The 24,013-nt window shown below is 36.9% G+C and overlaps 2 protein-coding genes across 10 annotated transcripts in view; both read left to right on the forward strand.

The window, feature by feature from the left end:
• Positions 1 to 326: 326 nt before the first annotated feature.
• Positions 327 to 4,156, forward strand: EXOC1L (exocyst complex component 1 like). The gene is made up of 3 exons (XM_025896782.2): positions 327 to 353; positions 1,009 to 1,139; positions 2,976 to 4,156. The coding sequence occupies exons 2-3, from the start codon at positions 1,038 to 1,040 to the stop codon at positions 3,237 to 3,239; spliced, it is 366 nt and encodes a 121-aa protein (XP_025752567.1). The 5' UTR covers positions 327 to 353; positions 1,009 to 1,037; the 3' UTR covers positions 3,240 to 4,156.
• Positions 4,157 to 8,929: 4,773 nt separating this feature from the next.
• EXOC1 (exocyst complex component 1) overlaps positions 8,930 to 24,013 on the forward strand; it is a 28,580-nt gene continuing 13,496 nt past the window's right edge. For 2 of the 9 annotated variants that reach the window (XM_018069307.1, XM_018069325.1), the window contains exons 1-11: positions 8,930 to 8,979; positions 11,892 to 12,025; positions 12,862 to 12,992; positions 15,048 to 15,207; positions 16,079 to 16,099; positions 16,866 to 17,053; positions 17,987 to 18,214; positions 18,441 to 18,573; positions 18,765 to 18,874; positions 19,418 to 19,471; positions 23,637 to 23,786. In XM_018069307.1, the coding sequence (XP_017924796.1) occupies positions 11,902 to 12,025; positions 12,862 to 12,992; positions 15,048 to 15,207; positions 16,079 to 16,099; positions 16,866 to 17,053; positions 17,987 to 18,214; positions 18,441 to 18,573; positions 18,765 to 18,874; positions 19,418 to 19,471; positions 23,637 to 23,786 (1,299 nt within the window). In that variant the 5' untranslated portion in view covers positions 8,930 to 8,979; positions 11,892 to 11,901. Of the gene's footprint in view, positions 8,980 to 9,209; positions 9,397 to 11,891; positions 12,026 to 12,861; positions 12,993 to 15,047; positions 15,208 to 16,078; positions 16,100 to 16,865; positions 17,054 to 17,986; positions 18,215 to 18,440; positions 18,574 to 18,764; positions 18,875 to 19,417; positions 19,472 to 23,636; positions 23,787 to 24,013 lie in introns of those variants that run through there. The other 7 variants (XM_018069333.1, XM_018069361.1, XM_018069315.1 and 4 more) reach the window with 4 other exon arrangements.

The raw sequence follows: 24,013 nt of genomic DNA on the forward strand, positions 1-24,013 counted from the left end.
GTTGGTCTTTATTTAATAACCATTTTCTTATAAGCAGGTGAGAAGCAAGAGAAGTTTTAACAAGAGTAAGATAAAACTAGTCAAGTTTCAAAATGGGTTTTCAAAAATTCAGGTAATATTTAGAAATAAAAGAATTTTGCGCCTGTGTTTCTAGCCTCATGCTATGGTGTGAAAATGCTCCTGCTAGACATAGGTGACATCTCACCCTTAACTTAGGCTACCAGATGGCTTGGGGATGTCTCCTGCCCTGCAGCCATCAGCAGCTGGATGTGCAGGAGATTGTTCAGGCTCTGCTGCTTTTCACACTCATCATTGTGTGTTACGGAAATCCAGTCTCCTACACAGCACTCAATGTAATCAATTAATCATGGTAGTTACTGCACAGAGTGTCTTTGTGTTCTTTTTAATCTAATTTCCTGCCTACGTTGGAAAACAGTTATTTCTATAAAGTCAGCACTGGACAGCTTGAAGCTTTAGGAAAATTTTTAAATGTTATTTTTGTGAAGTGGCCTAATTATATATTAGAGAAATAAGAATTTTGCTTTAAAAAAGTAATGGCTACATATGATAACTTCCTCTACAGAACGGAAAGTGTAGCACAAGTCATGTAAATACAGAGCCTTGGTAGAAGTTTTGCAGTTTTCTGACTGCAGCATCCCAAAAAGACTGCCTCCCAAACCATAAGTGCAGATCCAGTGCCAGAACTAGGCTTTCTTGGCACTGCTAGTGAATTTACATGAAAGGCTTTTGAACAGACAAGACTCTCTTCACAGGCTGGGTAAGGTAAACTCTAGATCTACTAAAAACACTAGATCTACTAAAAGACTGAAAACATGGTGCTGTTTCTACTACCTGGGCAAAATAAAACTGTTAAGTCAGTATAAGCCTATACAGCCCTGCCTGTCATGATTTAAAGTTACTATCTAAAATGTAGTTTAATTAAGCCTTCTATTATCAGAACTTTGCATAAGTACTTGCCTGCATATCTAAACTATTTTTTTCTTGCAGTGACTGCAAGTAAAGAAGTAGAAATATGTATGGTGAAACACTGGCGAGTGAATCGAGAGGAGAAATATGAAATAGTTGAAAAGTGGTTTTTGAAAGATCTGGAGATGATTGATGGAAAAGAAGCAGATACTGTAAGTGTTGTGTACTATTAAATACGTAGAGTATAATTTTCTTGTGTTGCAATTTAGGACAAAATTATTAAAATGCATTATCTGAAAAATAAAGTTATGTTACCAAGGAATTTTTGTTTTATTGCATGTGAGAGGCTCCACATCACATTTTCACTGTTGCAAGGGAAGAGGAAGGAGAGATTTTTGTGTTTATTGTGATCATCTTTATCTCTCTGGTTGAGACTTGAGGCAGAAGCTGGTTGTTTTCTAATTTGTTAATTATAATTGGTAATAAAAGTTCTCCACCTGCAGCTCCAGTGTAAACTGCAGTTAATCCCATAGATTTTAAAGTGTATTTGAAAACAAAATTTTGTTAAATATTTCTATGGAGACTGTCACCCTCTCATTTAAATGTTTGAATCTGGTCTCTGTGTAACAAAGTCAACGTGTAAAATACCATACAAGTGCATTGTTTCATGTAGCAGCTCACAAAATTGTGTCTTTCACACAGCTTAGTCTCAGGTTACTTGAATCAATTCAGTATTTGTCTATTTGTGTGTGTAAATATGAAACAGTTTTGGCTAGATCAGGCTGACCTTGCTGCTAAAAAAGTCCTAATCTCTCAGATACAGCTTCAGAAGGATAAAATGAGACTGCAGTAGTACAATACATAACAACTCCAAAAATAGAATTAAATCCAATTTTACAAAGCTAGAAGAATATGCTGAGGAGAATATCTTCTTTATATGTGCGAAAAGACATTTTAACAGTTGTCTGTGTATAATAAATGTAGTCCAGGAAAGAATTATTTTTTTGAAAGCGCTTTCAAATGAATGTGAAATAGAATTCAAATTACATAAAGCTAATGAAACAGAAATCAACAGCCCCACAAGAAATGTTTCAGAGCCTTATTCCAAGGAAAATGGCAAATTGGAGTTGTTCTCATTCTGTCCTGTGCACATGGTCCTCAAGGCTAAAAAGAGGAATGTGGGAGACAGAAGAGGTGAACTCTGCTTCAGAGTACCCCCGCACCCTGTGAGCTCGTAGCAGTTTAGGCCAGAAGGGGAAAAAAGACAAAACTAAGAATCCTTTACATCCCCTCTCCAAGTTATCTTGCACCTGAAAATGTTCCTGTCCTTTCCCCAGCCAAAGGCAGCCAGAGGATTTCCTTATCACTTGCTGCATGAATTTAAGCTTTTTTTTTTTGAAGTGTTGTGCTAAAATATTCCTCAGAGATGATCCAGCCTTTCACAACTTGGATGATCAAAATCTGTCTCATTTTTGGTTAAAGAAAAGCCTAAATGAACCTCAAACTCATAATTATAGGGTGATTAACACTGCTATAAATGTTCATAATAGGTATTCGTATCCATGGAATTTAGCAGAACTTAGCTGCTGCTAAGTTAATTAATTGTGCCAAAGAACCAGAAAGCACAAAGAAATACAATTAAGGCAGAAAGGGCCAATCAGTATTATTCTTCTGACAGACATAGATAGTTATAGTCTCAGGCAAGTGCTTTTCATATAGTGTGTTTTAGGCAACATGACAAATTGGTTTATTTCAAAACAAGATTGTATAATCTCAATAAACAGCAGCATATTGGTTGAATAAACTTTGAAAGTTTTACTCACAATTCCCAATGGCAAAGAATTACATCTAATTTTACGCTGCTGCTTTTTAAAGGTATAAAAGACCACTTAAGATGAATAGCAGAAATATGCAAAGTACTTTAGAGCCCATCAGAGAAAAAGCCCTGCAGGTAGCTAAGCAGAGAACAACAGATTGCCATTTTAACACTGTAATGCATATAATAATTTCTCTATCTCTCAATTTTATTCCTTTTTTTTTTTTTTTAGGATAATCCATATTTTGATATGCACTTCCACAAGATCTACAATATGGAAGCATATAGTTGTGCATCTAAATATACCTTTGCTCGAACACTAAGCAATCTGAATGCAATGTACCTTAAGAAGGACTTGAAGATTGTGAACTTTGATGACACCTACCTAAATGATGATTCAATCTGGTCATCCAGTAATAGGGATTGCTTAGTAGTTATGAGGATGTGCTTCTATGCTTCCAACCTTTTATGTCTCTCCCTGTGTCCTTTGTCCTGAGGATGCATTTTCTAACATTAAGGTGACTGGTTGACTTTCACTGACCAGCATTTCATATACCATCTGATCAAAAAGATAGTAAGTGATATGCAGTATCTGCTTTTTAGGTTTACATGTAAGTAAAAAATGGAGCGTACTTTTTACATAAACAATTGACCATTTATATATATTGGGAGGGCCTCACTCTAGCAAATACTTACAAATACATGAGACTCACAAGGTAGAACCAGTAATTCTCACAGTCAGTAGTGATTGCTTTTGTAAGTAGAGTTCAGCATTTTCTCATATGTTTATGGAGGTATAGATTATCTTTCATTAATAGCTAAAATCATTTTACAGCATTAAGAGCATAAACAGTTAATTTGTGTCCTAGAAGTAGAAAAAAGAAAGCAATCAATTGAGGTCTGTATAAGAATGATGCACATTTCCGTTTTCAAATGTGTTAAAATGCAGAACTCCATTAAAGAAATCTTACCTACATCCGTATAAGAATCCAACCCTCATCCTGATGAATCGGAGTATTGCATTTAGGTACCATGGGACCAACCTTTTACCTATGCAGTTATATTATTTTTCCTATAGAACATTTAGTGTGCCCTTTGGCCTTCACATTTGTGGTACTGTCCTAGATAATAAATGTTCTTAAGCAGCATTGCTTTATTTGTCACACCTTTCAGAACTTTTGTATCATTAAGTTCTCCTTTCTAGCACTTCAGTGCTTATAAACAGGCAAGGTTAAGGAACAGAAACTGTTTATGTCTCTGCCTCTGGACCAAGAGATAACAAGGTACTATGTAAACAATAGTCGTTGGCTACTACACTTACTTTGTAGGACAGTGATAGACTTTTCAAAATTCATAGAATTATGAGAGTTATTTTCACCAGTTTTTAGCTAATGTTAGCATATTCGGTGCGCTACTTAGAGTTACATTTCCAGTGGGCGAGGCCTACTTGAATGTTCAGAACATTTCATAAAAAGTTACAGCTGGACTTGTGATAGTAGTATATTACAGTAGAAACAGAGGATGAATTGAAGCTGTATTGAAGCAGGAGCTGAAGGGGAACAATGTTAATAGTAAGAAGCACAGTGATACTGCCTGGTGTCAGTCAGCAATGCTCATTGGCTGTTCAACCCGTAATCAATAAAGAAATGCCAACCCAGAAGGTCATTCAGAGAAGCTTCTGGTCAGAACATCCTGCAGGAGAAAATCTCTTTCTGTTTTGGCAACCAAGAGAGTATAGGAAGGCTAGCTGTGGACTAAACCAGGTGTGGACCTAAAGCTGACTGATGACAGCTCCTAGGAAATCAGAGGGTGCTTCATGTCCCCTCTCAGCACCTGCCATCTGTACAACTGGATAGTCACACAAGGGTCCTGTGACTTGTACTTTGCTGTTGTCTTTCACATGAACTCCCAGCTTTTAAAACATTTGTGAAAATGTACTTTGGATTCAAAATTAAAATAACATCCAATAACTGAGAATATATTTGAAAAACTGTAAAATGTACAGCTTTCTACTTTTAAAATGTTACCCTATTGCGTGTATATAGGAAAGGCCATACCTTTGATTAGCTAATCTTCAGAAGTTATATATTTATTCTAGGCACATGTTGCAAATTACATGCATTCTAACACAAATCTTAGTAATTATGTGTATCACGACAGTTGTGAGAGCCGTTTATGTGGGTAACACATCCTCTGGAACTTGTAAGAACTTAAGTCTTAAATTTGCCACCTACATACTGTTAAAGAGAAGGATTGTATTTATAGTAATTGTTTGTGAAAATCAGTTGTTCTTTTGAGAATGTCTTTGGGATAATCCATTGCCAGTATGTGTGTTGTGACATTTGATTATTAGCTACAAGAAGTATTTGCCTAACGTCCAGGTTCCACAAAACCATCTTCAATAGCAAGTATAATTCATGCTACTGCTATCCCTGATACATTGTCTTGTTTGAACCATGTATTAATTGTTGAGATCACAATGTTTTCTGTAATGTGTACAAATTCTTTGCTTAATAGGCACAAGGAAATGTTTTCTGGGTAGAAAAGCTTCCATCATTCATCTCATAATTGTAATAAAGACATAGAACCTCTAAAAATGAGCACTTCAGATCACTCTTCTGAAATAAAGTACATATATAGTGAATTCCTGACCCAACAATTGTCTGTATCATGTTAGAAACTGATGATAGCTAAAAAATTACTATAATGTTCAGCCACATTTAATGGACTTTCTTTGGTAGTTTATATATTTTTATTCTTGTACTGTATAAACAGTAAATTGACTATATTAGAAGGCAAATAAACCTGCATTTTATGTGGAATAATACGCAATTAAAGTCTGTCTGTCATTTCTTCTGTCTAATAACATAGTATTTCAGACATGCTTCACTAAGTAATCAGACTAAACTGAAGGAAAGTTAAAAAAGGTACATTGTCCCTGTCAATTATTTCATTTACTATCTAAAGGAAAAATACTTTAAAAGATCTTCAGGGATCTAATCTAGGGACTCCTTACTTTTACACAGTTCTTTGTGTGAACGTCTTTGTAAGATGTCAACTACCAAGACACCGTATAATTGCCTGATCACAATGTGGAAAGTCTGTCTTGAGGTGCTGGAGACCATCACTTTGTGGTGAGTATAGCCCAGCTGCACCACAGGACACAGAGAATATGCTAACAGGCTAAATAGTCCATCTTTCAGTTAATGCAGAGTTATTTCCTGCATCACATTTCCTGATCTTGGATAAGTAGAATGTAGTTTGAAATACAGTATCAGGGGTTTATCTAGTTCTCCTGGAAGTCTTCTCCGAAACTGAATAGGAACAAACTCTTGTGTATAAATAAATCTGTTGCATTCTTATAAAAGGTTTCAGCTACAGGATGGAATAAATTAATACTTGAGATTGTGGTTATAATGCAGATTTTCTTCAGAAGATGGGAATTGCTATCAGCCATATCTGTTACAGAGAAAAGAAAATATGTAGCAGCCTGAAAATGAAGAAGAGTGATCATAAGCATCACAGAAGAGGCAAAAAGGCTATCATAAAGATCGATCAGGTTTTTTCCTGTATGTATTTTTTAAAACTCTTTAACCAACATCAGAATTAAGAATGTGGGGAAACCTATGACAAAAGAGTTTATTTAATTTTATTTATTTAAAGCAGAAGTACTCTTCTCCTGTGTGTTTATCTTTCATGGATAACTAATAATTTCCTACATCTTAAATTAGGCAAATACAGAATTTTAAAAATAATTTTGGAAGTGAAACAGAGCAGAGTGCCTGTTCTGGACTGTGTCTTTTGTGTTATTTCTCATTCTTCTCCTTTGTGCTTTGGAGTCATACATATAGTAATACACCTCTTTCCAACACAAGACTATACTGCTTTCCCTGTCATCTATCTATTTCCCAATAGGTTCAGTCACTTTCAGCATATAAATATTTTTCTAGTAAAGCAAGGGATTGTATTATGTAATTTTAAATATTTAAGAATATTTTGTCTTAAAGTCAGTATCTAAGATCAAAGACCCTTTCTAAAGAGCATCTGTGGGAAGCTGAAGTAGGAGGGTAGAGGATGGCACTGTGCATCCTGGAAGATTATCTCATGTCAGTTTTAATTTGTAAACACATTTTACCATTAGAAACTGCATTTTGGTGTGGTTTCTTTTTTCTTCTAACATAAGTAACAGCTAGAGACAGGAAACTAGAGAGTTCTGCCTAATAACAACAGCTTTATGAAACCTTGTCCAATATTTTATGGCTGCCTGTCCAGTCTTTGTATATCTAGCCAGAGATAGTTATATTTTGTGGCTGAATTGAGAAATTATCGAATTACTTCTATTTTAACCTTGGCCCTTACAAATGGTATATTATAAAATTATACAGTATGTCATTATGTAAGTAGGAAAATAAAAGTATATTCAGCAAGACTTAATTGGTCAGTCAGATTTAATCACAGAATCTGAGCTGGGAGGGACCCACAAAGATCATTGAGTCTAACTCCCAAGTGAATGGCCACAACCTTGGTGTTATTAGCACCACGCTCTAACCAACTAAACAACTGAGCTAATCTCAGTGCTTTCAGTCAAGTGAAAAAATGATATGGGAACTACAAAATCACAGCTTTAAATGTTATAAGTCCACATATTGGCAATTTCTAACAAACCCTTGCAAAAGATGTTTTCTGTTGTTCTTTATTGGTCGTGGCCTGGCAAATACATTTTATCAGCAATACACTGAAGGCATACTGATGTATTAATGTGAATAAATCATACAGTTCAAGTAATCTGTAATTATGCTATCCTTAACTCTGCATGCAAGTGTTGAAGAAATACCGTATTATTAACTTACATTAATGATATTAAAAATTAGTTAAGTATATCGATCCTGTAGAGAACCTCCTTCACAGCAAAGTTTGAACTGGAAGGTAGCTCCAGTTTTCACAGAATTCAGCAGTGGCTACAAGTAGCTACAGACAGATTGGTACATCATTTCTCACGGTTAGATGCCAAATCCTAAATTTCATGATCACTAGTCAGAGAGTACTGTCTGGATTATCAAGGACATCAAAGACTATCAATTACTACTGGTGCTTCTGCCTGGGGGCAAAGCCAAAGTCTGAATGCTGCTCACAGAATATGAATATGAGCTGAATGAACATGAGCTAGCAATGCACCCAGGTGGCCAAGAAAGCCAATGGCATCCTGTATCAGAAATAGCATGGCCAGCAGCACCAGGGCAGTGATCATCCCCTGTACTGGGCATTGGTGAGGCCACACCTTGGTGTTCAGTTCTGGGCGCCTCACTGTAACAAAGACATCCAAGTGCTGGAGCATGTTCAGACAAGGGCAACAAGGTTTCCAAAGGGTGTAGAAAACAAGTCTTAAAAGGAACAGCTGAGGGAATGGGTTTATTTAGTCTAGAGAAGAGGAGGCTCAGGGGGAATCTCATCATACTCCATCCACAACTACCTGAAAGGAGGTTGTGGTGAGGTGGGGGCCAGTCTCTTCTGCCGTGACTGCAGTGAGGACCAGAGGAAATGGCCTTAAACTGAGACGGTAGATTCAGATTAGGTATCAGAAAACAAATTTTCACTGTTAGGGCGGTCAGGCACGGGAATAGGTTGCCCAAGGAGGTGGTGGAGGCACTGTTGCTGGAGGTGTTTAAGAGACTTCTGGCTCTGGCTATTACGGGGTAGTGGTTTGGGGTTACAGTGGCAGTGATGGGTGGATGGTTGGACTGGTTGATCTTGAAGGGCTCTTCCAACCTTGATGATTCTATGAAGTTACATTAGCCCTGCCGCTGTCCTGGCCAAATCGAATTACACCATGCGGTCAGAGATGGACACCGTTATTTGAAGTTCTGCCATCTCCCCACACCTCCACCGCCAGGGGGCGCTGCGGCGGCCGCCCAGCCGCCGCCGTCACGTGGGCGGAAGCGGCGCTGCCGGACCGGCGCGGCTGCGGGAGCGGCGTTCTGTTCCGGGCCCTTCCCTTCCCCGGCCCTTCCCGTCCTGTCTCGGCCCGCCGGTGAGAGCGAGGTGGCCGCGGCGCCCCTCCCGCCCCTTCTCCGCCGCGTGGTGGGGGCCTGCCGTGGTGCTCCGCGGGCCGGCTCGGCCGCGCCCGTGCGCCGGGCTCGGTGGGGCGGCGCGGCGAGGGGGTCGTGTCCGTGTGCGGGACTCCCGGGTGGGAGGCGGAGAGGCGGTGCCGGACGGGCCCGGGGAGGCCGCCGCTGCAGGTAGCTCTTCTGAGTTTTCCTGTTAAATAATTGATATTTTGAGTGATTCCCTTGGGTTGCGCTCTCGTGCTACGTTCTGACCCGGTACGATGCAGGGGTAGCGTGTTTTCCTGTTTGCACCTTCGGGGGGGCCCAGCAGTGCTCAGTAAGTAGCCTTACACATCGCTGTGCCCTGTCTGGCGCCTATTTCCCGGACAGGCCGCGCCTGTGATGTGATGTCTCTGACAGATTTCACGTAGTCTTTGTCTGGAACATTACAGGTGAAAATGCAGCAATGCCTAAAGGGTTTTATTTGAGTCTGGTGTGGTCTCTGCTCTCCTGAAGCATTTTTCTGAGGAAAGGGCTTTATCTCCGACTCCTTGGGCTAAATTCTTTGTTCCTTTGAGCCAGCAGGATTCAAGGATTCAAGTGTGAAAAGTAAGAGGTCCTTGATCCTGGGACGTTGTGAAGGTTTTGGTGGTTGTGAAGAAGGGGGCTGAGTTTGTAACAGAAGTTGGACTGTATATTAGAGCCTGTCTTTGATCTTGAGTTGATGATGTTTGTTTGATGGGAAAGCTGTATAGTGCATAACCTGGACAATTTGTGTTAGCACTGAAATGGGGGAGCAATTTGCAGCAGTTTGATCGTGACTTAGAGCAGAAAATAAAATTCTAAATCAGGAAGGAAAGGAAATTTCTGAAATGCAGCAGGTTGTTGGTATTTTGTATGTTCATCTTTTGCACGTGTTGAAGAGTAACAGGAATGACAACCTGATACAATTTGGGAAACAGAAGATGGCCCCAGCATTTGATGAAAGCGGAGGCAAATTGTTAGCAGCTTTGGACTGTTACATTGCCATAGGGGTGTCCTATAAACAGTGTTTGTTTGGATGCCCTGAGCTCTGTGCATTTGACAGTACTGATTCTGCCTTGGCAGAATCCAAAACCCTTGAGTTACTATCTTTAAAACTATCACAGTGCCTAAGGTTTTGTCTTTGCTTTATCAGAGAAAGCAATGCAGGCATCTCTAAGACAACAAGTTAACTGAAAATTTAACTACATATATTGTTTTGACATCAGGCAGCATAGCATGTAGTGTATATTAATCACATTTTTAATGCACTGTAGAATTTTAAGGCACAAGTTCAGAGTAATATTGGAGCTTCTGTCTTTAAAAACATTGAAATGTAATGTCTAAGTGTTGCTCTGTTCAGACTTTGTAGAATCTCTGTGTAGTGTGAGGAACTGTTCTGAATCAAGTGAATATTGCTAATTCCTTAATTTTCAGGGGCCTTGGTGGGGGTTTTGGATCTGTTTTGGTTTTTGTTTTTTTCTGATGTGATTGAATTCTGCAGGCTTGAGTATTGGATGGGCTTGGCCCATCCCCATCCACATCCCCTCCTCCCTGGATTTCTAGAATCCAGTGGGGACTAGCCCATGCTTTGCTGAGGAACCCATTGACTATACTGAAATCTGTCATGGAAGTCTCTTTCAGAATTTTATCACTTCCTTGGGATTTTATTCTTGTTTGGTGCAAGGTTAATTTATTGTTGCTCTTACTTTACCACTGTGAATTCTTTATTGTAAATGAACATGGTAGAACTACAAATGCTTTCCTCCAAGCATGTTGCATACTTACTTGAAGACATTGACAAAAGAAATCCTAACTGTCAGTGAACATTTTTAAACAAACCAATTGATAGTGCATCCCACAAATCTGAATAGCTTTCTTCTCTTACAGTCCCTTCTTCTCACCCTTTACTTTCTCCCACTGCTGGCTGCTGCTACTGCAGAGGTGAATCACTTGAATGAGGAAACCCATGAAGAGATCCCCTCCTCCCCGTCCACCCCACAGTCTCTTTCCGCCTTCTTTTTTGGTCCTCTACCTTCCACAAATTACCTGAAAACTATTCTCACTAGAAAAACTAGAAATCAAACTTTCTGGATGTTGTTAGGAAAGTACTTTTGGCGTTAATGACAGATGCACCTCATTTATGCAACCTAATGGTCTGATGTAGTGTATGACTACATCGTTGACATCAGGGAATGGCATAATGTGGGATTTAGAATTTAGAATTTCTCTTGTGATACCAAGGGAGGAGGAAGTGAGGAAGCAGAATTATTCAGAATGATTTTTCTGTCTACCAGAAGAGAATTAGGATGTGTGTGTGGTTCACCAAGACTCAAAAGTAATAATTTGTTAGACTTGAAATTGTGCCATCAGCAGTGGAGTGACTGACTGCTGAGACATACCATATCCAGAATATATTCTAGAAGTCTTCCTGTAAAGTAGGGGGACATTTTCTTCTGCTAAATGGGGCATTATTTTCAGTTTGGTCTGACCAGCATATAACCTTGGTGAAAGAGTCCTGCACATTTAATTGAAGATTTTAGGTATATTTGAAGGATTCAGGACTTTTAAGTTAAGATCATCTCTGTAGTGACTTTAGTTTCACATGATCCATCCTGTTAGATTTTGTGGGATTTTTTTGTTCACCTGTCTTCATCTGTAGTTTTACTGGATCCATGGCATTCATGTCCATTCTAAAATTTCACTAACTGGTGAGGGAGTCCTCTTTTTTTGATTCCTGTTTCAACTTTTTTTTTTGTTTTTTTTTTTGTTGTTAATGTCTTGCATTCCCCTTTACTACAAAGAAGCTTTTTGTTCTCTGTTAAATTAAGCTGAAGGATCATCTGGGTGTTGATAAATTACAGTTGTCCTATTGAAGTAAGATAGTAAGCTTTAACTTGAACTTGTACTTGAAGTGGGCTGTTCCTCTATGTAAGTCATGCTTGTCTAGGTTACGATTCATTAAGTTACCTGTAAAATTTAATTTTAAAAAACTCGAATCGCTATAAGTACATGACTGGTTATTTTTTGTGTGTGTCTGTTAAATGTGCTTGAGTGTATTACGGCTTCCTAAAATCTTTCAGCTGAGAGAAAATGACTGCAATCAAGCATGCTTTACAGAGGGATATTTTCACTCCCAATGACGAACGCTTGTTGAGCATTGTGAACGTGTGCAAAGCAGGCAAAAAGAAGAGAAACTGCTTTTTGTGCGCCACAGGTACATAGGAATACCACACTGTATTTCTTGTCTTCACCTTGGTTTTTTATTCAGTTGCTTTTGTCTTAGCTTTATTTACAGTGCTTTTTCTTGACCTGTATAAAACAGGTGCTTTCCATTTCCATTTTTAATGGAGAAAATCAGTTGTGCTTCCATTATTGCTTCTACTGAAAAAGAAACAAACCCCTGTACTTTTATTCACAGATCTCATTGTAATTTGAAATGAAGAAATCAAACATATTTATTTTGGGACTGCTGGGCTTTATGTAGTGCTTTAAAGGGGATTTAGTAGTCATTATTATCAGTAGCTTGATAAACCTAAATAAAATGCAGTATAGAGTACTGGTTAGAATCCAAGACAGAGGGCTCTGGAAAGGCACAGTAACTGAACTGATTTCTAATGTTCCTTTACAGTATATCTCTTAAAAAAATTAGGTGCTTTGGGTTGATCTGTCAATAAATTAGCTTGCTACAATATTTTTCTGACTGAGAAGTCTGATAATGTTTTTATTCTGACTGTAATCTCCAATTATGTCTTTGCTTTGTCAGTTACATGGTAATGGTCCAAGATCTGCTGTATCAAAAAATAGCTGTAAATTGGGTTCATTACATCACAAGCTGTAAAGAGATGCATGCCTGTTTGACTTAGGCTTAAACTGAGCTGTGGATATTGTGGATGGAAATGTTTCAAAGGGTCTGTTGTCTGTTTTCATCAAATAAATATTATGAAACCTCGCCCACAGAAGGGAGAGGGATTTCAGAAGTTGAAGTACAGCAGAAACAGGCGTTAAAGAAATATGTGTGTTTTGAAATTACTCTCTTATTTCATTTAATAGTGACAACGGAACGACCAGTGCAAGTAAATGTGGTAAAAGTGAAAAAATCTGACAAAGGAGATTTCTACAAAAGGCAGACTGCATGGGCACTTCGAGACCTTGCTGTTGTTGATGCCAAAGATGCTGTTAAAGTAGGTGTACCTTTTTTTTTTTTTTTGATTTAGTGCTCTGCTCAGAACATCCTTTTCGCTCCAAGTTAGAGTTAACTTCTTGATATTGGCTGCTTTAAAGCTTAGATTGATAACATGTTAATTAGGAGTTTATTAGAAATTGGGATGATACATTCCTGTGCTGCTTATGCCTGCAGTTTCTTTCAGTCTTTCCAAGAATGTAGCCCTGGTAAATTGAGTAAGAGCAATCTAGATATGCTTGAATAGCAATAGTCTGAATATCTGCCCTATTAGTTGTAGTGATCTCTCAGTGACTGTAGAGAGCTTGGGCTTTGTTTGTTTCAAGTTGTATGTAAATTTTTACTCCAAGCTTAGTTTCCATTAAGAAAATCTACTACTATCTTACTAACGATGTTCAGCTCCATGTAATGTTTTTAGCGAGGACACTTAAAGTATTCTTAAGGAGCAGTATGTAAGCTGAAGGGTGAGGTCTGTTCTCTGAATCCTGACATTGGCCATTTCTTGGAAAGGGTACAGTCCTGAGGTGGTGGACTTTTCCACAGAACAACAAGAGCAACCTATATTTGACCACTCAAATTAATCTTTTGTCATACACTAAAGATGTACAAGCAGGCAGGGGTGAAAATCCTTCATGCTACAATGTCTGGTTTTATCTGCTGGTAACTTGTGATTTGGAAGAATAGTGCAGAAAACTACAAAGTTTAAAACTCTTTGTTTTTTCCCCTCCCGACCCCCTCTCCCCCAGTGTAGGTTTGTTATTTCAGTTATCCATGTGCTTGTTGGCTGGATTTTAGATTTTCCTTGCTGTTCCTAAATACCATGTTGGAGAATTGATTCTTAAGATTAAGGTTAAAATTACTCTGTCTTTCAAGGCTTTTTCTTGCAAAACAGAATTTGATAACCATTTGCAGAAATATACTGTAATATATATACCAATCTAATGAGAAATTTTGAAATGTTCTTTCAAAAACCAAATGTTGAATGCCAAACTCTCTCATATCCAATAACGTCAGAATTAAAGTTGATAGGTTCATCATGGTTGGCTTTCACATATGATCGTATGCAATGCTTTTGACACAAGGCCTTTCCTGCACTAGTTGTGAGACAGGTCAAGTTTTATGTGACTATACTGTTTATTTAGAAATGTATGGTAATTATATTTATCAATATAAGCTAAAGAAAAAAAAAGAACTTCTTTTATTGTAAAATTTCCCATCATGTGCAGTTTCTTGTGCCGCCTGCTTCTACAGGTAGTAGTGACTATATCATAAGTAACAGCAATAGTATTTACAAACTATATATAAGTAACATATATCTGAGGCAATAACATTTTTCATCAAAAGGAGACTGGACCTTGCAAAATGCTTGTAATATCATCTTTAAAACAGGCAATTACCAGTTCCAGTCCATACTGAGTTCATAAGTGACTGTAGGAAGGCAAGTACTTCATTCAATTGCTACCAAAGTAACATTCTCAACAGGCAGTAAATCTATTTGAAAATACTTACATAGAAGCTTTTTACTATTAAAAGGCCAAATGATTTTTTCTATCCTGTTCAGTCCTATCAAACACTATCACACCTCTAAAATATATAAAGTACTTATAATTCTTTTTCCCCTTGCCTATTCTCTCAAATCTCCCTGAACTGTGTTGTGTATGGTATTATTTGGTAACTCCAGCTACCATTTTTATTTTCAGAAGGCTAACACAAGACATTAGTCATTCTGAGGACAGTTTTTCAGGGCAGACAGTGCTGTCAAATATTTGTTGACAGTCTTACAGATCTCTGTATTTTGTGTTATTTTTACCTTATCTGGCTTGACAAAATACTGTCTCATAGCTTGGACTCTGTTTTTTCACGTTCACTATTTTAGCACCTTTATTAAAGAGCATCAGGGCACCAGACTTGCTATATGAGCTTCTGTCTCTTTAAGGCTGGCACATGTATAATTTCATTTTTATTCCATCATCTCAATAATTTAATGTGTAAACAATCTCTGCTACTCAGAAAATCATTTGTCTGTGGAACCTGTAACATATCTTATCTTTTACAGGAGAATCCTGAATTTGACTTGCATTTTGACAAAGTGTACAAATGGGTTGCAAGCAGCACAGTGGAAAAGAACACCTTTATTTCATGTATCTGGAAACTCAATCAGAGATATCTTAGAAAGAAAATTGACTTTATTAATGTTAGTTCACAGCTGTTGGAAGGTAAACTTCTACAATTGTATTTGAAGTGTAAAGTTTAATAATTATTGTTGTAAAACGGGTATACTAAAAGAAATATTTTTAATCCTGATGGGTTTTCTTATGGAATTTTATTATTTTATATTTTTTATGTCTTCAGATGAGCAAGGTGACTATTGATTTTCTAAGATTTTCTGTTAGAAAACTGAGACCCAAGACAAAATACTTAATGATAATTAATTGATAAGCTTATTGTATTTTTAAGACATTCTGTTTCTCGAACAAAATAAAATCTACCTCCAAGATCTGGTAGGTCTAATTGTGTAATGAATCTGCTTTTGTTCCTGTTTTCATTTCCCCTGAATTAGAAAAATACCTTAAAAAGTGATGCTTCTGTAGCTCTCCAGAGACTAATGAGGGTTTACATGAGATTTCTAGCTTTTAAACTGTGGAGCATGTGTTAAATTCTGCTGGACCCTGTTACAGTTTTTGTGACTGGTTGGTTACTAAGGAGGCTTTGTATCTTGTTTGCTTATGCTGTATTAAATATTTTTACAGTCATGTTATCATTATTATAGTTAAAATTTTACAGTAAAGCCTAGTGAATAAGTGTATCTCATGTTGAGTCTGTCAGAAGTGTTTAAACTATTGGTATTAAATACTAGACTGGCATGTGCAGAAGAATTTGAATTAGAAATGTGAAACAGGAAGGATAACGTTTCTGTATTTTGGTGTTGTCCAATTTGTTTTAAACCAACCTCTAACATTTCAAGTTCGTGCAATATTAAACATCCAAACTTACTGCCATTTAAAAATATACACGCTGTTCGTGCTTTGTCTAGCTAACATTCTTTGCTTCCTTTCCTCTGCTTTTCCATACCTTTTAATTCTTCAGAACTTCCTAAAGTTGCAGAAGGTGCGTAACACCTTTTTCCTTTACTTTGCTTTGTAAGCAATTTCGTAAATAATATGTGATTTTTTTGGTTTTATTTTGTTTAATAGGGCTTTGGATAGCTTATCGAGTTGCTAGAGATAAGAAAGTTATTTCAAATGTCCTAACACTTTCTGGCTGGACTGTATTAATGTTATGTCAGTCATTTGTCAGCCTTTGAGTGGCTTGTTAAATTAAGTAAGTACTGCCGTTAATGAAACCATTAATAGTTAATGAAACCATTGTTATTTCATTTTCACTTACCCCAGTACTTACTCTTCTGCTATGAAACTCACCTTGAGCATCAAGATAACTTTTATTTATTCAGTGACATATATCTTAATCAACTTCAGTATGGTCTGTCTACCAAAAGAGAGAATCTAACTTTTACTGATCTTCTGCTAACAAATCGAGCGTAATACTGTAATGTATTCTGATGCTGATTACCAGTGTAAGAGGTGAATAAACTGAGACTAGGCTTGTCCCTTGAAATAAAGGAAGGTGGATATTTGTATTTTGCTTGTGTTGCATAATTTGGAAAAGATCTTTGTTGAGAATCACTTCTGGTAGTTGTAATGAAGAGCATGGAAGACTGAGACTTGAAAAAGTGTTGATAGGTAACAGGTGCTTGTTAGGAAAGTTACTTAATGGATTAATTTTCTTAGAGGTAGTTAAACATACTTAAGTACTCTTAAAATGCTTGTGACTTTCTGGACTTGATAATGTGTTCTATTTTCCTTCTCTACCTAAGAATCTGTTCCAAGTGGAGAGAATCAAAGTGTAGCAGGAGGTGATGAAGAAGCTGTGGATGAATACCAGGAGTTAAATGCAAGAGAGGAACAGGATATTGAAATAATGATGGAAGGATGTGAATATGCTATTTCTAATGCTGAAGCCTTTGCAGAAAAGTTGTCGAGAGAACTACAAGTGCTAGATGGGGTAAACATTCCTTCTAATGTGCAGTGTGTCAGCATGTTGAACTGTTCTCATTGATACTGACCACATAGCATTCTTTGAAAATTAATTAACATGTTCTGCTGTATATTTAAATGTAAATGTGTTTCTGTTGCTAAGCTGAGCTACATCCTGTCTATTATCAGATTGTAGAGATTTTCAGCCTTTGCTCTTTGCCTTCCACACCTTCTGGGGTGAATTGCAGGCTTTCAAATGAGGAGCTGAGAAGAAAAAAGGGAGATATTCTGCATATACCTTTCTTGAGGGCAGGAGTGCACAGAGAGAGAGAATAGTCCATTCATGTCCATGGATGCCTAAAAGAGTCCTATCAATGTAACTAGGAAACTGCTTTAGTCTAATAACATTGCAGTATTTGGTTGCCTGTAACAGTGCCATATTATTTGCTATTTTACTTTTTAAACAACCCTTCATTCTGGAGGTCACTTGGAAAACTTAAGGAGATGCAGGGGATACAGTCTTGAGGGAACAGTCAACAACCTCCTCAAATTGTCAAGTTGTGTGTTTCTTGTATATTTTGAAAATGCCTTCTGTCATACAGGCAGCTATCTTGGAATAGAAAATCTGACCTTAACACCTGAGCTGGTTTTTTTGGAACTAAAAATGTTCTGGTATAGCAGGGATTACTGTTTGGCTTTTTATTTTTCTGCAGATCAGTAATTCAGTTCTAAGAACTTGGCAAAATTTTGGTTTTGTGTCTTTTCTTTTTGAAATAAGGAAGTGTCATAGGCTGAGGAACTGCTGTGTTCAGTAACACTTTAAATGAGAAGTACTACAGTGTTGTTGATTTCCTCACAAGTTTTGAAAACTGTTTGACAGTAATAAAGGCAGAAGGAGATATCAGAGCGCTTTTGAGATATAAAAAATGTCTCTTAGAATGTTGCTTTATTTTCTGTACAGGCAAATATCCAGTCCATTATGGCCTCAGAGAAACAGGTGAATATCTTGATGAAGTTGCTGGATGAAGCTCTAAAGGAAGTTGACCAAATTGAGCTAAAGCTGAGCAGTTATGAAGAAATGCTTCAGAGTGTAAAAGATCAAATGGATCAAATTTCAGAAAGCAACCACCTAATCCATCTTAGCAACACGAATAATGTGAAACTACTGTCAGAGATAGAGTTCTTAGTGGTAAGCATTTTTATGGTGTTTACAATAGTTGTTCACATCAAGTATAAAATTCTTTTAGGTTGCTACCCTCTAGCACAATCATTGCTTAAGATAATGAGCATATTTTTCTGTTTTGTTACTGCACTAACTTCAGTAAGTTATAATGATAAAGTTGTATTTATTATTCTGGGTTCAGCAGCATAGCAACCTAGCCTGCTTATGGACAGTACTATCCATTATTTTGTAGAATCACATGGATTTGGCAAAAGGTCATATAAAGGCCCTTCAGGAGGGAGATCTGACATCTTCTCGAGGCATTGAGGCCTGCACTAATGCAGCAGATGCCCTTCTACAGTGTATGAATGTAGCTCTTCGTCCAGGTAATGTTTTTGTTAGACTTCAGTCTAACATGCAAATTTATTATGGTACTGCCTTTATTTGTAACTGCTGTTCCAACTAGTCTCAGATTTTGTTCTGTAGATTGAAGGAATTGTGACCTCTGTCCCTCTTGGTTCCCATATACAATATATTACTATATATTTTGTGCTCTCTAAATCCTTTTTGTTTGTAGGACATGATATGCTTCATGCAGTGAAGCAGCAACAGCAGCGGTTTAGTGACTTGCGTGAGCAATTTGCACGGAGACTTGCCAGTCATTTGAACAGCGTATTTGTTCAGCAGGTATTGCTCCTTTCTATTTAATAGGAAATTTTTGATCACAAACTTTTCTGCAGAAGAAAAACAATCTGCCTAAGATTGGACATATTCTGTGATGTAATCAGTAAATGCTAGAGGCGCTTCAGGCAGAGATATTGCTAAGCACACCAAACTACAATTGCCTACATAAGTCTCTTACATTAAAAAAAAAAACCCAAACACCTCTTTTTAATGGGCTTGCTATCTGAATTAAACACATTGTGTGATATATAGGGATTTATTTTAATTGTAAAGCTTGATTAATTGAGGAGAAAAAGCACTGACCTTTTTTTTAAAGCTGTTAGAGGCTGAAAACATTGAAGTTCTTGCTATCTGAACCTCAAGAGCCATGCAAAAAAGCCAAAACAAAACCAAACATCCAAAGTAAAATGTCTGAACCTTGGTTTTGATCTTTAACTTGAGATATTGATAAATTACTGTCCTTACTGTCCTTACACTGTGTCCTAAAGGCTGGGTGGTTTTTTTAGCCTCAGTTTTTTAATTTCTGTATTTTTTATCTCCAATTAGTTTACTCAGACCCTCCTTCAACTCTATAACAGGTCCTCCTATCATTCAGTTCCAGTGAGTACCTTGGGTTTGAAATAAGCTTTTCTAACTAATTTTTTTTTTAGCTTGAATTATCTAACTAGCAGCTGCATTTTTGGCTTTGTAAAAAGAAATTTGTCTTTACTGATTACAGAGCATCAGACTTACGCCCCTTCTCACGTCTGTTATTTTTGTCAGCCTTTAAGCTTTGTTTATAAGCTAACATTCCTCTGATCTGATCTCCAGAAATTGGTAAGAGACAGATGGAGATGTATGGAGGAAAAATATTTTCAGGAAATTGTAATGTATGTACAACTGTGCAGATACTGCAATTGTGTGAAATTGCAGAATTTGTAAATAAAAAATAATAATTCCAGTTTTATACATATTAATGCAATAAAAGTTTAAAAGTTCTAGATTTTCTGTATTAGACTGTGTGCAGAAAATGGAATATTTACACTGGATAATTGTGTAGAAAATTATATTTGAGAGTACAAGCCTGACTTTTTATGACAAAGATTAGCACTTCCTACATTTTCTTCACTTTGCAGAAGAGTTCCAGCTCCACAGCATGTTAATTCTTTTGCCTTTAGCATCTGTTCTTAAGAAGGTATTTTTCCTCTGTCACTTTTGATATTTTGAAAACCTGAGTATAGGCTATCTGTCTCAGCCTGTAAATGAGGAAGTAGAAGCTATATTGTATAAGTCCTATGTAAATGCATTCATAGAGTTGGAATATTGGAATTGTGTATGGAAGTGGCTGCTTAACAGAATATATTTTCTGATGTTCTATTCTGAAGATTTTATTTTTAAAACTGGTAAGAGATTATTATTATTACTGTGCAATATTATGTGTATTAGATGAAATATTTTTAAAGACACTTTTGAGTGCTGTTGAGAATGCTATTACCACTTTGCAATTTATTTTTTTTTTAAATTCTGAAACTAGTATTGGCTTCACATTGTTTTTCATATAGAATTACCCTCTGAAAAGTTTTAACTTGCTGTTAACTATGAGGTATTTATAGATTAAACTTAACAGCAAAGTCATAATTTTTAGCAGGAGGAGTTCATTAACTACAAGAAATGAGCCACTGCAAAGCCTTTTTGATTATTGTAAAAGTGAAAAAAGAAGTTTGTGTTTTTAATTTTGAGATACAGATTCAGGTGTTGGAGGTATAACAGATTTTTGTGTTACCTTACTAAAATAACCGTGTTTTTTCTCAAGCCAATGTTCTTGAAAACTAACTAGAACACTTTGTTACCTTTAACATCTGAAGAGTTGCATTATTTGTTTAGAATGTTTCTTACAAAAATAAATCAAAGCACTTCAGAAAAAAAAGGCAGATAAAGAATTCTAAATTAAAAATGCAAATGAAAACATGATGTGTGTAGGCAGCTGTTAATACAAGCAAGACATTCTGATTTGGAACTCATTAGATGTAAAGTCAAAATTAGATTGACATTTGGGCCTAAATACATTATATTGGAAGTATGAAATTGTTCTTTATTTTTTTAAAGGCAAAAAAGCCCAATGCTTGATTCAAACTCCTGTTGTAAGGTATTGAAGTGCTTCATTTCCTTTACATAAAATTGGTAATAAATATTAGAATTTTTAAGCAGAAATGCAACTTTGGCTTGCCATTCACTGCAGTGTTACAAACTGTTTACAGTAACTGTTACTAACAGTCAGTGTAGTCGTCTTTATTGTGTACTACTAATAATTGATTAATCTGTGTATCAACAACTTTAAAGATTTTATTTTTTTTTAACAACCACATTCAGCACTCAATTTAATGGCAGCTAAGCTTTCTGCATTTGAAATATCAAATAGTTCGAAGCTTTGAAACTATGAAATAGTTGAATAACAAACTTGGGTTATCATTGATAATGGTGTATGTTTATGTGCAGTGAGAGAAAGCCTGTTAATTAGATAGGAAAGGTACACCTAGAAACTCCATAATGTTTTGGGTTAGGCTTGAACAGGACATGATTTAGTACAACCAAAATGATTAGTCCTGTGGAAAAGTTGGTCTGGAGAGAGAAATTTACCTTGCTAAGGAATTTGTCATCTAGCTTTATGAAGAATGCAACTACCAAGCAAAAAAGTTGCGTGTAATAATGGGACATGAATAAAATTGTTAGATGAAAGAAGCAATAAAAATCTGGATAGCTGAGTATTTCCTAGCAGTAATATGAACGAACTTTGGACCGACTTAATTGAAGAGAACTGTGAAAGCCACCGGGTAAATTATGTTAAACTATAATGAACTCGTACATTAAAATGCATGCTGTGGGAATGTAACACACCAGGAGCAGAAGGGAGAACTGTAAATGGTTTTCTGTAATCTAGTTTTCATAGAAGCCTATAAAAGATCTATTGAAAATATTTGCTATACGCATGCCCAGAAGCACATACAGCATTGAGTATGACTTCAGTAATCACATCAGCAGCTGTGTTGCTAATGCTGGCTGGATGCCAATTCCAAATTATATGTTTCAGTAACTACACTTTGCAAAGTTAGCTTTTTCTTAAAGGCAAACTACAGGATTATTTTTATAAGGAAGATTTATAGTGTTATCCTTCCCCGTTGTCTATGAGAATAAATTAATGAAGTTGGCAGGACTTGTTTCTTTGGGTCCATTTGTGTCTCAGTTTACATAGTTAAGAGAACAGGGCTCAAAGTAAGTTCATGTTCATGTTGGATACAAAAAAAAGAAATGGAACAGGTTGTCCAGAGAAGTTATGAATGCCCTATCACTGGAAGTGATAGGACAGGTTGGATGGGGCTTTGAGCAACCTGATCTAGTGAAAGGTGTCCCTTCCCATCACAGAGGAGGTGGAACTAGATGAACTTTGAGCTCACTTCTAACCCAAACCATTCCATGATCCTGTGTAGTATATTAACTTTTCCCAGAAGCTGGCATGTTCGCATTGCAGTACTTAGTAAAGGTTAGTATTTCACAAATAATATCACAGATTCATATATATAAATTTTTAAACAAGTCTGTGAATGTATTGTGGAAGCTTTTAGGGCTTTTTTTAACCAAAGACTTGAACCCAGTACAATAGAAAAGGGTAAGACAAAATTTGCTTTAGTTTTGTCACTTTAATCTAAACTGGCTGCTGTTCCAACTTAAAAACATGCAAAGGCAGTTTTTAAGCTGTATAGCTTATTCTGCTGACTTATCACATCCAAGGTGGAACTGTCCAGGAATTCTTCTTCTCTGAGGGACTGACATTGCCTGACCTGCATAAACTGCCTGCATGTGATGCTACAGGAATAGGAATCTTTTTGTGCTGTTATGGCACAAACTATACTTGAGATCAAGACCTGTTGCAGTATTTACTAAAAGCCCAGCAAAAAAGACTTTACAGAAAATATTAAAGCCATTTGGAAATTAAGTCCCATCCTCCCTTCTGTTAACCCATGAATAATGGTTGTGTATTCTGCTGTGTGGCTGCACAGTGGTGTTACCTTGCTTGCTCTTCCTGAATTTCCCAGGAAGCTTGTGAGTTCAAGCAAGTGAAAGCTTAAAAATCTAAATCATATGTTGTTCCAGCAATGTGATGTGATGCTTAAAGCATAGTGTGGGTTTCAGGAAAGTAGCCAGAGTAAAGGAGGAGCATGAAATTAGTAGCTTGTGTTAAATGCTGCATGTCAAAAACTGTTAACTCCAGTAAATGTTCACTGAAAGTGTGGGTGTGTGTCTCTGTGTGGAGGGAGAGAGAATGTGTGTGAACTGATGTTTTTAAGACTTGACCAAGGAAGGCTTGGCCAAAGTGGACTAAAGTAGGTTGAATTGGAGCAACTTTCAGAGAAGAGGTGTAGTATATAAAGCTCATTGTTAACACCTAAGCCACTCATTAACTGGGGACTTGATGTGTCTTACAGTGTGGGAGTAACATCTTTAAACAGAAGCAGCGAAAAATGCTAGTGACTCACCCTTAAGGCAAAGAGCCTTACAGTGAACAAGCTTATTAAGATGCATTACCTGCCACAACTATAACAGCTTAGTGTCAGTATTGTTAGGTGTCTTTTTCAGTCTGCGTCTCTAGGCTCTACTTCTATCCAAGGTATTTTATGAGACTTTTCTGTTTGCCTGAATGAGATGCTGTCTTCATATTCAGTTTTTCAGGAAACTTATTGTACTTCTGTGTAGTGCTTCCAGATTTACTTCAACACTTTTTTTTATCAAGGGTCACGATCAGAGTTCCACTCTTGCCCAGCACTCTGCTGAATTGACATTACCCAATCACCATCCATTTCACAGAGATTTACTTCGATATGCTAAACTGATGGAGTGGCTCAAGAACACAGATTATGGAAAATATGAAGGACTAACAAAGGTATGTGAAGTGCTCAAATGATGCTAGACAAAGTACGTAGTAGACTGGATTTGATAGTCAAAACAATTGCCCATGTGTATGCACCTGTGAATATTCCTATATATGAAATGTAACTCAATGCTCCTCTTTTCTTGGAATAATGTTCCTCTTTGGAATAAGAAACTTCGTTTTTTCATGTTTGTGATATCCTGTTTTGTTTGTTAGTTTTTTCCTCAAACATTTGGTTC

This window comes from Manacus vitellinus, unplaced genomic scaffold, assembly GCF_001715985.3.
Source record: "Manacus vitellinus isolate BGI_N305 unplaced genomic scaffold, ASM171598v3 scaffold_0_pilon, whole genome shotgun sequence".
NCBI classification, from domain to species: domain Eukaryota; kingdom Metazoa; phylum Chordata; class Aves; order Passeriformes; family Pipridae; genus Manacus; species Manacus vitellinus.

What these genes read in the sequence shown, in the direction of transcription:
- EXOC1L (XM_025896782.2), top strand. Translation starts at nt 1,038, where the DNA reads ATGGTGAAACACTGGCGAGTGAATCGAGAGGAGAAATATGAAATAGTT. An exon ending in ATGGAAAAGAAGCAGATACT is followed by an intron (nt 1,140 to 2,975) that starts GTAAGTGTTGTG and finishes TTTTTTTTTTAG; the next exon opens with GATAATCCATATTTTGATAT.